This window comes from Molossus molossus, unplaced genomic scaffold (assembly GCF_014108415.1).
Source record: "Molossus molossus isolate mMolMol1 unplaced genomic scaffold, mMolMol1.p scaffold_m16_p_6, whole genome shotgun sequence".
NCBI classification, from domain to species: Eukaryota; Metazoa; Chordata; class Mammalia; order Chiroptera; family Molossidae; genus Molossus; species Molossus molossus.
In genome coordinates, this window is record NW_023425399.1 from 63,296,848 (window position 1) to 63,311,347 (window position 14,500).

General features: G+C 34.6%; 1 protein-coding gene across 7 annotated transcripts in view; it reads right to left on the bottom strand.

Annotated features, from left to right (window-relative positions):
- Positions 1–8,734: 8,734 nt before the first annotated feature.
- Positions 8,735–14,500, bottom strand: part of ANKRD12 (ankyrin repeat domain 12) — a 158,667-nt gene continuing 152,901 nt past the window's right edge. For 3 of the 7 annotated variants that reach the window (XM_036245570.1, XM_036245571.1, XM_036245569.1), the window contains exons 11-13: positions 13,194–13,337; positions 10,367–10,462; positions 8,738–9,369 (exon numbers count right to left, since the gene is read on the bottom strand). In XM_036245570.1, coding sequence (XP_036101463.1) covers positions 9,184–9,369; positions 10,367–10,462; positions 13,194–13,337 — 426 coding nt within the window. In that variant the 3' untranslated portion in view covers positions 8,738–9,183. Of the gene's footprint in view, positions 9,370–10,366; positions 10,463–13,193; positions 13,338–14,500 lie in introns of all 7 variants that reach the window. The other 4 variants (XM_036245574.1, XM_036245573.1, XM_036245572.1 and 1 more) reach the window with 2 other exon arrangements.

Consider the following 14,500-nt stretch of genomic DNA (forward strand, 5'->3'; position numbering starts at 1 on the left):
CATAGGGGGGGTTCTGGAAGGCACAGGACCCTGCTGGAAACAACTCCACCTTAGGGGTCAGCGTCTGAATAGCATCTAATACACGGTGATTGAGGTGTATCTTTATAGTCAGCTAGCCTGATGGATTAATTCCACCCACAAAGGGGCTAAAAGCATTCAAGACTCAATTACAACAGGAGGGTGCACATAACCCACAAGAAACATCCCTGGAGCATGGAGCTCAGGTGATCTGGAAGATTATGCCATTGAGCCCAACAAGACACTTGCGCCATAAAGCCATAATAAGTTTGGGAGTCATAGCAGATCTACCTAACACAGAGAGGCAAGATTGGAGACAGAGAAATATGCCCAATGAAAAGAACAAGAGAAAGTCCCAAAAAGAGAATTAAATGAAATGGAAGCAACCAAATTACAAGATGGAGAGTTTAAAATAATGGTTATAAGGATGATCAAGGACCTTATAGGAAGAGTAGATGATCTCAGAGATACAAAGAAATACTAAGCATTATAAAGGACATAGAAACCTTAAAAAAGAACCAGTCAGAAATGAAGAATCCAATGTCTGAAATGAGAAATATATTCTAAAGAATCAACAAACAGCAAGTTAGATGAAGTAGAGAATAGAATCAGCAAATTAGAAGACAAGATTACAGTAAGCACCAAAGTAGCGCATCAAAAAAAGAATGAAAAAGAATAAGGAAAGTCTAAGGGACCTCTGGGACAACATCAAGCATAATAATACCCATATCATAGGGGTACCAGAATGAGAAGAGTGAGCAAGGGATAGAGAATCTGTTTGAAAAAAATAACGGCTGAAAACTTCTATAACCTGCCCTGGCTGGAGTGGCTTAGCAGTTAGAGTGTTGGCCTGCAGACTGAAGGGTTGTGGGTTGGATTCCCAGGCAAGAGCATGTATCTGGGTTGCAGGCTCAATCCCTGGCCCCTGTTGGGGTGTGTATGGGAGGTAACCAATTAATGTGTCCCTCTCACATCAATGTTTCTCTCGCACCCTCTTCCTCCCTTCTGCTCTCTCTAAAAAACAAAAATCAATGGAAATATCCTTGGTTGAGGATTAACAAAAACCAACCAACCAACAAAAAAACTTCTCTAACCTGGTGAAGAATAGTCACACAAGTTTAGGAAGTACAGACTCCCAATCAAGATGAACCCAAAGAGACCCACACCAAGACAAATCATAAAATAGCAAATGTCAAAGACAAAGAAATTTAAAGGCAGCAAGAGAGACAGTTACCTACAAGGGAGTCCCCTTAAGGCTGTCAGCTTAAGACAGCCAACAGAAACATTTAAGGCAAGAAGGGATTGGCATGAAATATTCAGTGATGAAAAGCAAGGACCTACAATCAAGACTACTCTATACAGCAAGACTATTATTTAAAATCGAAGGAGAAATAAAGAGCTGCCCAGGCAAATAAAAAAAGGCTAAAAGAGTTCATTACCACCAAACAAGTATGGCAAGAAATGTTAAAGGGATTGTTTGAAGAAGAAGAAATAGAAATAGAGAAACAGCTATAAAGAAATAAAAAAGGTAATAAATAAGTACCTATTAACAGTAAATGGATTAAATTCATCATTAAAAAGACACAGGATAGCCCTGGCCGGTTTGGCTCAGCGGTTAGAGCGTCGGCCTGCGGTCCTGAGAGACCCGGGTTCGGTTCCCACTAAGGACACGTACCTCGGTTGCAGTTTGTCCCCGGCCCTGGTTGGGTTGTGCGGGTGGCAGCCACTTGATGTGTTCCTTTCACATCGATGTTTCTCTCTCTCTCTGTTCCTCTCTCTCCCTCCCACTCTACCTGAACAAAAAATGGAAAAATGTCCTCGGGTGAGGAAAAAAAAAAAAAAAAAAAAGACACAGGATAGCTGAATGGATCTGAAAACATGACCCATGTATATGCTTTCACAAGAGACTCACCTCAGAACAAAAGATACTTATAGACCGAAATGGAAGAAGTGGAGGAAAATTCCATGCAAATGGAAACAACAAAATATAGCTGGGGTAGCAATACTTATATCTAACAAAACAGATTTCAAAACAAAGGCTTTAACAAGAGACAATTAAGCTCACTACATAATACTAACAAGACGTATCCAACAAGAGATATGATACTTGTAAACATACATACACCCATCATAGGAGCACTTCAATATACAAAGAAAATCTTGGCCCTGGTCAGTTTGGCTCAGTAGTTAGAGCATGATATTGTACATAGAAAATCCTACAGAATCCACCAAAAACTACTAGATGTAATAAATGAATTCAGCAATGTAGCAGAATACAACATATTCAGAAATTGGTGGCATTTTAATATACCAATAAGGAATTATCAGAAAGAGAAAGTAAGAAAATCCCTTTTACTATTGCAACAACAAAAAAATAAGGTACCTAGAAATAAATTTAACCAAAGAAGTAAAAGACTTATACTTGGAAAACTATAGGACACTGAAGAAAGTAACTGAGGAAGATACACATAACTGGAAGCATATATTGTTTCATGTATTGGAAAACTAAAAGCATTTTCCTTAAGATCAGGAACAAGACAGGGATGTCCACTTTTACTGCTCTTATTAAATATATTACTGGAAATCCTAGCCACAGCAATCAGACAAGAAGAAATAAAGGACATCCAAGTTGGAAAAGAGGAAGTAAAACTGCCATTATTTGCAGATGAAACCGAAGCAATGAAACCCAATAGGAAACTGGATTAATTCGTTCCAAGCCCCAGAAAATGCCTATTTACTGGCCTAATTTGTATATAATATGTAGAAAAACATAAGTCTCAACAAGAAATAAAAGTGTACAGTATGTCTAAGGGTTAAATTCAGTGTAAAGCGTGACTCTCTCCACAAAGCGTGACTCTCTCTCTGCACTCACACTGATGACGCGAGCAAGGCGCGCTGGGCCGAATGAACGCCATTCGGCTCAACTCGGCTCATCTCGGAAGTTCGAGTTCCAAATATTTGTTCGGATTCCAAGACAAAAGTTTCTCGAATCTCCTGGTCGAATACCGATTTGGTCGAAATCCGAGGCGTTCGAGAACCGAGGTATCACTGTATACTACAAGGCCACTGGAATAAAAACAGCCTGGTATTGGCATAAAAACAGGCATATAGATCAATAGAATAGAACAGAGAGGCCAGAAATCAACCCATGCCTACATGGTCAATTAATACTTGACAAAGGAGCCCTGGCCAGTTTGGCTCAGTGGTTAGAGCGTTGGCCTGCGGTCCCGAGAGACCCGGGTTCGGTTCCCGCTAAGGGCATGTACCTCGGTTGCAGTTTGTCCCCAGCCTGGTTGGTCGTGTGGGTGGCAGCCACTCGATGTGTCCCTTTCACATCGATGTTTCTCTCTCTCTTCCTCTCTCCCCCTCCCACTCTACCTGAACAAAAAATAGAAAAATGTCCTCAGGTGAGGATAAAAAAAAAAAATGCTTGACAAAGGAGGCAAGAGCATACAATGGAGTAAAGACAGTAGGTATCTTCAATAAACGGTGTTGGGAAAATTGGACAGGTATAAGCAAAAGAAATAATATTAGACCACCAACTTACATTGTACACAAGAATAAACTCAAAATGGATAAAAGACTTAAATGTAAATTGCAAAACTAAAAATCCTAGAAGAAATTATAGGCAGTGAAATCTCAGATATCTTGTGTAGCAGTATTTTGGCAGATACATCTTTTAGGGCAAGGGAAACAAAGGAAAAAATAAAAAATGGGGCTACATTAAACTAATTATCTTTTACCCAGCAAATGAAACTATCAACAAAATAAAAAAGGAACCCACTGTATGAGAGAACATATTCACCAATGATACATCTGATGAGTTAATTTCCAAAATATGTAAAGAACTTATACAACTCAACACCAGGAAGACAGTTAAAAAATAGGCCAAGAGCGTAAATAGAACTTCACCAAAAAGGACATACAGATGGCCAATAGACATATGAAAAAGTGCCAAATGTCACTAATCATCAGAGAGATGCAAATTATTACCTCACAACAGTCAGAATGGCTCCCATCAATAAACAAACATGACCTGCCGGTTTAGCTCAGCAGTTAAGAGTGTCAGCCCATGGACCAATGAATCTCTGGTTGGATTTCAGTCAAGGGCACATATCTCAGTTGTGGTTCGTCCCCAGCCCTGTTCAAGGTCATGTAAGAGGGAACCAGTCGATGTGTCCCTCTCACATCGATGTTTCTCTCTCTCCCTTCCTCCCTCCTACTCTATCTGAAGATAGTGAGGATTAAAAACAAACAAGTGCTGAAGATGTGGTGGGAATGCAGACTGGTGCAGCCACTGTGGAAAGCAGTATGGAGTTTCCTCAAAAAATTAAAAATGGAACTGCCTTTTGACCCAGTGACCCCACTTCTGGGAATATCTCCTAAGAATCCCAAAACACTAATTTGAAAAGAATATATGCACCCCAGTGTTCATCGCAGCATTACTTACAATAGCCAAGACCTGGAAACAGCCAAAGTGCCCCTAGATGAGTGGATTAAAAAAGTCGTGGTACATTTACACAATGGAAAACTATGGGCTCATAAAAAAAAAGAAATCTTACCTTTTGCAACAGCATGGATGGACATGGAAATTATTATGCTAAGTGAGATAAGCCAGTCAGAGAAAGACAAATACCATATGATCTCACTTATATGCAGAATTTAATTATTAAAATAAATTGGCAAATAGAAACAGATGCATGAATACATGGAACAGACTGACAAGTGTCAGCGGGAAAGGGGTCGGGGCATTGGATTAAATAAATTGAAGAGATTAGTCAAAGAACATATATGCATGACACACAGACCCGGAGAACAGTATAGTGATGGCTAGAGGGAAGGTGGAGCTTAGGCTGGGTCGTGGTGGGCAAAGGGAGGGATGTGTGGGGAATCCGTAATAGTATCAACAATATAAAGTTTTTTAAAAAAGTGCTTGGTAATAGTCAACAAAAAATTTTTATGTTAACATTAAGTTTTCCTTTCTTATGGGTAAGTATATAGGAGTGGAATTGATGGTAAGTACGTATTTTTATAGTCTGTGTATTTTTTTACATGATAAGAAACTACCAAATGAATATTCAAAATGATGGTAACATTTTGCATCTTTACCAGCAGTTGAATTCTAGTTGCTCAATACTTTCTCTAATACTTAATATTTTAAATCTTAATTTTAGTCATTTTAGTTGGTATATACTGGTATAACATTGTGGTTTTAATATGCATTTCCCTAATGACTAATGACATTGAGCATCTTTTTGAGCTTTTTTTTTTTTGCCATTCATGTATCTTCTCTAGTAAAACACCTGCTAAAAATTTGTTTTTCCTTATTGAGTTGAAAATTTTATTTTCTATATTCTGGAATCAAGTAGTTTATCAGCTATTTTTAATTAACCTTTTCTCTCATTATATGGCTTACATGTTCATTTTAACAGTGTCATTTGAAAAACAAAAGTTTTAATTTTTAATAAAGTCCTATTTATCAAGTTTTTTTAGTTTGTACTTTTTCTATCCTAATTAATGTATTGTTGCTTAATTGAATTTCACTAAAACATGAATATGATCAAGAAGAATGTTAGTCTATAGTTTTCTTGTAATGTGTTTTCCTGATAACTACTTCCGTGAAGATTTTGTATGTCCATTTTAAGTACAAAGACTATGGGTTCCAAGAAGCCACTAAAAAACGAATTACAAGATATTCTAACCAATTAAACTTCACACAAACTTTTCCAAAGATTAATATATCTTGTAACAATCTTTTTGCTTTGAATGTTTGAAAAGGACTAAAAAAACTATATATATACTTCCTTTAAAATACAAGAAAATAGGCCGGTTTTGGTCAGTGGTTAGAGCGTCAGCCCATGGACCAGAGAGACCCGGGTTCGGTTCCCGCTAAGGGCATGTACCTCGGTTGCAGTTTGTCCCTGGCCCTGGTTGGGTCATGCAGGAGGCAACCAGTCGATGTATCTCTCTCACATTGATGTTTCTCTCTCTCTCTCTCTCTGCTCCCCTCTCTCCCTTCCGCTCTATCTGAAGATAAATGCAAAAAATGTCTTCAGGTGAGGACTAAAAAAAAAAAAAAAAATTACAAGAAAATAAAACTATCTTGTAAGTTTCAAACAGGCAATTATCTTTGTATATAATTTTGGGATTTTATGTCGGGATCTCAGTGAAAATAAAAATATTGCTCTCATGTTGGATAAGAAAAAATAGATATTTAGCACTGCACCCAATTTCTAGAATAACTTTATAATTCTTAAGTCCATAAAAATGAGCCTTATGAACCACTGCATGAGATTTTTGAAGTTATGACGCCTGCAGCATGTTTTAACACTTAAAATTCATATTTGAGATCTCATTACTAAATATACTTGAACTTGAAAGACTAATTCTTCAGATACTGTTTGTTTCCAAAGTGAGCATTTCTGCAATTTTGCTAGCTGTCCAAGTAAATATTAGTGTTTGGCGTAGAATTTATGGGAGTGAAAAATTTAAAGAAAAAAATGTAGCACACATTTCACTCTTTTTTTTCTATAAAAATATAACTCTTTATTAAATAACATGCACAAATATCAACTAGTCATTTATTAAACAGATATAATTTAGAACAAGATTTAAAGAAATACAAATCCTTACGTACAATTTAGCATCTTGTTCATGATATTTGAATAGTTAAGAAAAAAATCACCGATTAAACTAACCACCCTTTATTTCTCTTTCAGAACCCTAAATTCTTTTTAGGCATAGAATCCATTCCAAGTTTTTTCTAGCATTTCAGAGCTTCAGAGTATCTTTAATATCAAAAGCCCTTAACTACTTACTTAATATAAATTCCCACTGAAAAGGTATTCACTTTTCTTTTGAGCTATCCTAATGAGCTTTGAGTCATTTTATAAAGGAAATCTGCAGAAGCAGAATCATGGCAGAGAGGCTCCAGCAACTGGAGGTATCACTGAAGAGGGTGAGAACTGTGGTTAATATTAAAAAGCCGGGGTGACTAAGATATGCCAGATTCCTGCTTGCTTGCTTTTTCTCTTCGGCAGCTTGTTCTGTTTGGCCAAACTGATCTTCCCCCACTCCACTTTCTCAGGTTGGACCAGCAGCACAAAATGCTGTAGAAACTTACCCCTCTCATATTTTCTATGACTTTAATGCTCAAAAATCTGTTTTGTTTGTTTATGTTTAGGCAAAAGTATAAACAAAATTTGCATTAAAATTTTCATATTAAAAAGTATTGCTTTTATAAATTAGCTTTTAATGTTTCCAGCCTTAATAAACTTAACTTCAACAAAACCAGTGCTTCAAAATCTACCCTGCCTTTCTTGGCCCCATTTATCCAATAATAAAGGCCAAAATCTCTCATCTAAACTTCTAAACACTACTACATCCAAGCTTTATATTAAAGTCCTTGCACTGTGTATTTTTACACTTGCTTCTTTATTGCGCATGCCAAGTACAATATGAATTTAAATATAAATTGATGTAAAAATTCAGAAATCCCTAAGCTTAATATGTACCTTTGCACTCAATAACTTCAATTTTTCCATTCTCTCCCATCAGCTGAAATTTCCAACTTGCAAGCTGAATTTTAAACTCTCTATTTCTTATATATTCTTTTTACTTTTCTCTTTCAGAATAAAAAACATCCAGTATTATTTTATAATTCAAGAAGGTATTGTGGAAAGTTCCGTAAATTTCATCTCATACATTTACAATCAATTTTACATATAACCTAACTTTCCTTTCAAAAATGTTTAAGTTTAGCAGCAGGTTTCAGATCAGAAATATTCCTGAATATTTAATCTGTATCATGTTATAGGAGAAACTGGACTTTTTCTAAGTACATTGCTAATTATTTTTTTAAAAACAGCATACCAAATCTTAATTATAAAATTCTGAAAATTATGTTTTGTATCTTGATACAAGGAAAAAAATACAGCATATTAGTGAACTTTTCATAAACACTGTAGAGATCAATTGGAATATGCCCGTTTTTCTTATTTTGACTACTGAATATCTTTTTTCATTGTAGTCCGTTTTTATTTGAAAAGTGCAAAGGTTATTAAGCTTAAAACATTATGCTTTAGCAATGTAAAAAAGTTTTACAATGATTTAACATGACCAATAAAATTTATTAAACATATTTTACATATATTCACAAATTCATACTTGAGTATTAAAATAGACATTTACAATTTCAGGATTTTCATTCAAAGGCATTTAGGGGTGGGAGGAGAGAATAGGCTCTACTATGAGATGAAATAAAAGCTTTTTCTTTGTATGACTAATTCTAAATAATATGTCCAACATAGTAAGTCACAGGAACTATACCAGGAAACCTTACACTACTTTAGGCATCACTTATGGAGAGAGTTAAATTATAGGAAGAAGCATGCAATACAACCAGGTCACAACCTTTACAGTCGTGGTGATGAAAACAAGCTAACTCAAACACATGCATGCCTTTTTTAAAAAGTTTTGCTATCTGACTACACTATTGCAACACTCCATACAAACTACAACTTTGGTCCAATAAAACATGAGACAAAACAGTTTTACAATTATTTCTTTGTACATGTTATGACTACCAATCCCTTTGTATACATTTTGACCATTAATTACAAGATTTACATCTGCACAATATGTATAAAATAAGTTATTAAAAAGAAAGACAATATTAAACTTCTGAAAAGAAAACTATACAATTAATTTACAGATATAATAAACTAAAGAAATTTTGTGCCAAGTTTTTCTTCCACATTAGAAACTATTTGGTAGGAACTGAACATTTTAGTTTTCTGATATATTTTAAAACTTGAAACAGATTTGTATACTAGTGGTTATCTTGTTACTTAGAATGCTAACAACTTCCAGCGCCATTAGCAGATTCTCAACTTTTTAAATATCTACCACAGCCTGCCAAATGTCATTGTTACCTTTCACCAATATAAATAATAGTTTCCGATTAGAAATGGTTTGGACCTACGATCCAAAGTAATTTTCATTTTTTAATAAAATGACAGTGTTTACTACATAACCAACTTTAGTTGAACTCTACCAACAATTGTAAAGGCATAATATCAGTATTTTTGTCAAAAGGCAATATTCCACAGTATAACACTCCTGAGCCTCCATTAGTTTAAGATGACACACCAGAAATACTGGCTGCTATATAGGAGTCAACTCAAAGTCATCATTAACATCAACAAGAGGAACATAAAACTCCTGGATTTCATAAATGCTGATAGATTTGTAGGTGGCAGGATCAAGTTCCTGGAGTTTAAGCTGCCATTCTAATCTCTGAACGGCATTTAAAGCTGCAGCTTCATGTTGTTGCCTCATTAAAAGACAGGTCTATTTAGAAGAAGAGAAAAGTTAATTATTCTATTAAAGTTGCTTTGTTTAAAAATTAATTTAATCCATAATTTCTTTAGGGATAAATTAGAGGTATAAAAAGTTTCTGAGGGCTGGCCAGTTTGGTTCAGTGGTTAGAGCATAGGCCCAGGTTTGATTCCGTTCAAGGTCACATATCTCGGTTGTGGTTCGGTCCCAGGCCCTGGTTGGGGTTGCATGGGAGGCAACCAATGAATGTGTCTCTCTCACATTTATGTTTCTGTTTCTCTCTCTCCCCACCTCCTTCCATTCTATCTGAAGATAAATGGAAAAATATCCTCGGGTGAGGATTTAGGGAAAAAAAAAAAAGTTTTCAAGTTACACATGCATTTGTTTTATCCTGTCTGTATCCACATGCTAACTATTTCTGGGTCTGCAACTCGTGTTAATCTTAATATTTAAAACTACTGTCTCAAATAATGAGATTTCAAATGAACAAAAGAATCAAGAAAATCTAGAAGTGACTTGTATTGAAAATCTAAAACCAAATGATTTTTTTATAGATTTGCAAAATAAATTCTTCTCTTATTCTTTTCTCATCCTTTCATATGTCAGAACTATAATCAGACTTGTACTGGACAACAAACATGAAGATCCTCTTTAGAAATTTCTTCTTCAACACCATTCCTGAAAAATAAGACTTGGGTTTTTATTTTCCTTTATCTTTCAATTGTGGTCTAGTGTGAGGATTCGTGACTAACCAGTTTTCCTTTCCTAATCATTCCTCTACGATAGTTACAGTATCAATGAAGGCGGAAGCAACCCTGACTAGGCAGATCAGTTAGAGTGTCAGCCCAATACATCAAGGTTGTTCCCAGTCAGGGCAAATACAAGAATCCAATGAATGCATAAATAAGTGGAACAACAAATACATGTTTCTCTCTCTCTGATCAATAAATAAAAAAAATAAAATAAAAAAATGAAGGGGGAAGCATCCATTTAAACTGAACATACATACCTTTAATTTGTCAAATTTATCATCCACATCTTGTAACCAAGACATGAACTGTCTTGCATTAAAGCGATCCCTCACAGAAGTTTTACTGTCATCAGACTGAAAGAGAACATTAAAAATAGCTGACTATTAATAAAATACAATAATCTACTTTAAAATCTATATGCCATCATAGCTCTTTTTGGTATATTCCATTTTTAAACGAATGATGGAAATATATTTTGAAAAAGAATATAATCTGAATATTAAAAAATGTTGATAAAGCATTTATTTACATATAAATAGATTAGTTATTAGAATTCTTAGGTTGTTGGGTTTAGTTACTAATTAAATAGAATACTACTACTCTGTGAATCAAAGATGTTTCTCAAAAAATATGACATATCAAGCATTATGCCTGTGACATTCTTTTTAAAGTATAATTTATTTCATGTTTAATTTAATGTTAAAGCTTACCATTAATGTAGAGAAAAAAGGTGTTATAGTGGGAGACAGTCTTGTGAGGCAGACATTTTTTCCAGGACCAATATTTTAGAGTGCTGATAAATTTTACATATGAGAATTAAGATAGGCTATATATTCCAATTGTCAGATTTGTATTTTACTGTGTAATCTTGAACTAATTATGTGCTCTCTCAATTTTCAATTCTGTAAAAAGATTAAAATTCTTTTAATCTTGTTTTGAGAATTTAAGAGTCTCTTAATGCTTGGGCATACAGGAAGCACTCAAATCTAATAAACATTTGCAATAATTATTACTACTACTATTACTACCAGTGCTATCAAAATGACACCCAGGTATCCGGTAGCCTCACACTCACATTTTTTTTACATTCTCACTTCCTCCTTGGTCCTCAAGTAAGATGCCCTTACTCGGGAAAGGTAGACTGAGTTTTTTTCTTTAGTTCCTCAAAACTATTCTCATATGAACAAGCCTGCTACTCGGTAGAGAGACCTACTACTTTAAAGCCAGCTGTAAAATGATGAGTAACAATTCCACAGTTTTCCTAGAGAATATGAATTTATTCTGCCTTTTACTTATTAGGCAGATTTAATTTAATTATTAGGACTGATTTTCCTTTCCAATGATTTTAGAATCATTCTGAGGGCTTACTGGGAAAATTCACTTATTTTTGAAATTCTCTTTATAACCTATCTGGGGCTATAGATTTCTCAATTCTGCTATATTTTGTTCATTATTAATATGTTTTCATCTGTCTTTCAGCAGAAACATCTTAATGTTCTGGTCCAGTGACTTCCCATTTCTACTTCTAGCATGCCTATGAATTTGTTTTTATTTTTACATGTCTTTTGTTATATCAATGAGTTTTGGGAGGAAGAAAAACATAAACAGCTGTGTTTACTCAACCATTCTGAACTAGAAATACTCAAGAGATTTTCCTTATAACTTGATTATATTGTTCTAAAATTGATTCATTACTCTATAATTGCATGAAACTTAAAAAGACCACATAGTCTAGTCCATCCATTAGCGAGATTAAGGCTAAACTGCTCATTTCAGTTATTAAAAACCATTCATTCGTCCCTTTAAAATCTTTAAAGTTGGAAATTAGTTCTTTTCAGGGACATTTCCTAAGAGTCAAATAGTTCTTTCCTAAGACCCAATTATTCATTTTAAAAGCCATTTTCATTATCTCTGAATGCTCTCATTTGAATAAAACAGTTGGTGGCTTAAGAAAGTTTGAAATCTACCGATCTTAGTTTAATCTTCTTTTTAATACATGAGAAAAATAAAATGCCTAGAGAACTCAGTAACTTACTCTGTAATATACTTTATATCCCATGTGTTTCTAGTCTGTCTGATTTAAAACAGCATTTCCTAGTCTTTTTTTTTTTTAATACTCCTTCATTGTCCAAATTTACATTTTTTATTACAATCATTATATTCTCTTATGACCAATGAATTTCATTATGGTTTATGAAGCACAAAAAAATTCTGACAACAGATACGTCTCATTCTGAATTAATGTAATTTATATGCGGTAGTAAACTTTGTTCAAGATACAACTACAGTTTTTCAATTTCAGTAGGTCCTTGAATAACTTTTTGTTCTGTAGTTTGTTTCATTATAACACTGATGAAATGCCACAGGAACTGAACTCTTGTTTATATCAACAAGCCTATGGTAATACTAGTTTCATTATATGTTGTTTTGTTTCAAGTTGCAGAATCAATCGACTATGTTAAGTGAGAACTTATTGTGTATTAATTTATTCCAACAACATCCAAGATCAAAACAAAAACCTGGTCCTACTGTAGCACTGTCACAGCATAGAGGTTCAAATTTGCCTGTACTGTTTTCCAGCTTCAGTAGCTGTCCAGCTGTTTGAAGGCGAGAACTGAATGTATAAAATATCCACTTTAGAAACAAGTTACAAATTATCTATAGGGGCACTATCTTAAACACATATTTGTTTTGTAATTATCTGCTTTTATGATATAAAGACACACATATATATTTATATATGGGGTGGACAAAAATAGGTTTTCAGTTGTGAGTACACAAGAGTTTATTCTTGTAATATATATTTTTTCCATGTGAACAACTGTAAACCTACTCATGCCAACCATATATATATTACATATAATATAAACCTTTATATTATGGACATTATGATAAGACATGGCATTATATTAGAGGACTTTATAAGATGGAGGATCAGGCGACTTGAGTACTTTGGTCTGAAGAGTTGTTTTTCTCCTTTGAGCTTTACTGATTGTTGAATTCAAGTTTCTTCAAAGAAAACAGATTACAAAAAAACTCAAGCTGTAATTAAGAACATTCTAATTGTACCAGCGAGCACTGTACCTGAGCATCCAGTGGCACACTGTAGACTTCTGCATCCAGTAAAACAGTGCATGCACTAAATGGCAGTGTTTGATTTGCCAATGTTCTTGCAGCTCTGTAATGAACGCGTAGAACTTCCTGTTCATTGGATACAATGAGTTTTTCCTAGTTGAACAGAGAATTTAAAAAAATTTAATTATTCAAAACTACTTGTTTTCAAATAAAATAAAACGTGCTTAAAATATGCTAAAGAACCTGAATCTTAGTGCAGTGTTTTCTTCATACTCAGCTTGAGAAATTGAAGAAATCCTAGTGTTCTTAAAGTGTAAATAAATTTTCTTTCCAAAACTGGCAGCCTCTTTTTAAAAGTTATCTTTTACAGTGTACAATGGTGACTTTTATTTTATTTAAACCCTCACCTGAGGATATTTTCCCATTTATCTTCAAATAGAGTGGGAGGGAGGAAGGGAGAGAGAGAGAGAGAGAAACATAGATGTGAGAGAGACACATCGACTAGTTGCCTCCTGTACAACCCCGACCAGGGCTGGGGACTGAACCACAACTGAGGTACGTGTGCTTGACCAGAATCGAACCTGTGACTCTTTGGTCCATGGGCCAACACTCCAACCACTGAGCCAAACTGGCTAGGACTACAATGGTGAGTTTTAGTATATTCACCAAAGTGTTCAATCATCATCACTAATTCCAGACTATTTTTATCACTCCAAAAAGAAACCCCATACCTATCAGCAGAGCCACTCCTCATTTACCCTTTCTCTCCCTGGCAACTATACTCTATTTGTTTCTATGAATTTTACTATTCTGAACATTTCATATAAATGAAATCACATAATATGTGGTCTTTTGTGACTGATTTCTTTCATGTCACATGTGTTCATCTGTAGCACATATATCATTCCTTTTTATGGATGAATAATATTCCATTGTGTGGGTATACCACATTTTATTTTTCCATTTATCAGCTGTTTGTCTTTTGGGTGGTTTCCAACTTTGGGCTATCATGAATAATGCTGCTATGAATTTTCATGCTCAAGATTTTTTTTTCAATGTATGTTTCTGTTTCTCTTGGGTAGATAACTAGGAGAACTGCTAGGTCATATGGTAATTCTGTTTAACTTGTTGAGGAACCACCAAACTGTCTTAAATAGCAGTTGTATCATTTTATATTCCCATCAGCAATGTATGAGGGTTCCATTTTTTTTACATCCTTGCCAACAATTATTATCTGTCTTTTTAAATTATGACCATTCTAATGGGTGTGAAGTAGTATGTCAATGTAGTACCAGCTTTTTTCATAATGAATATTT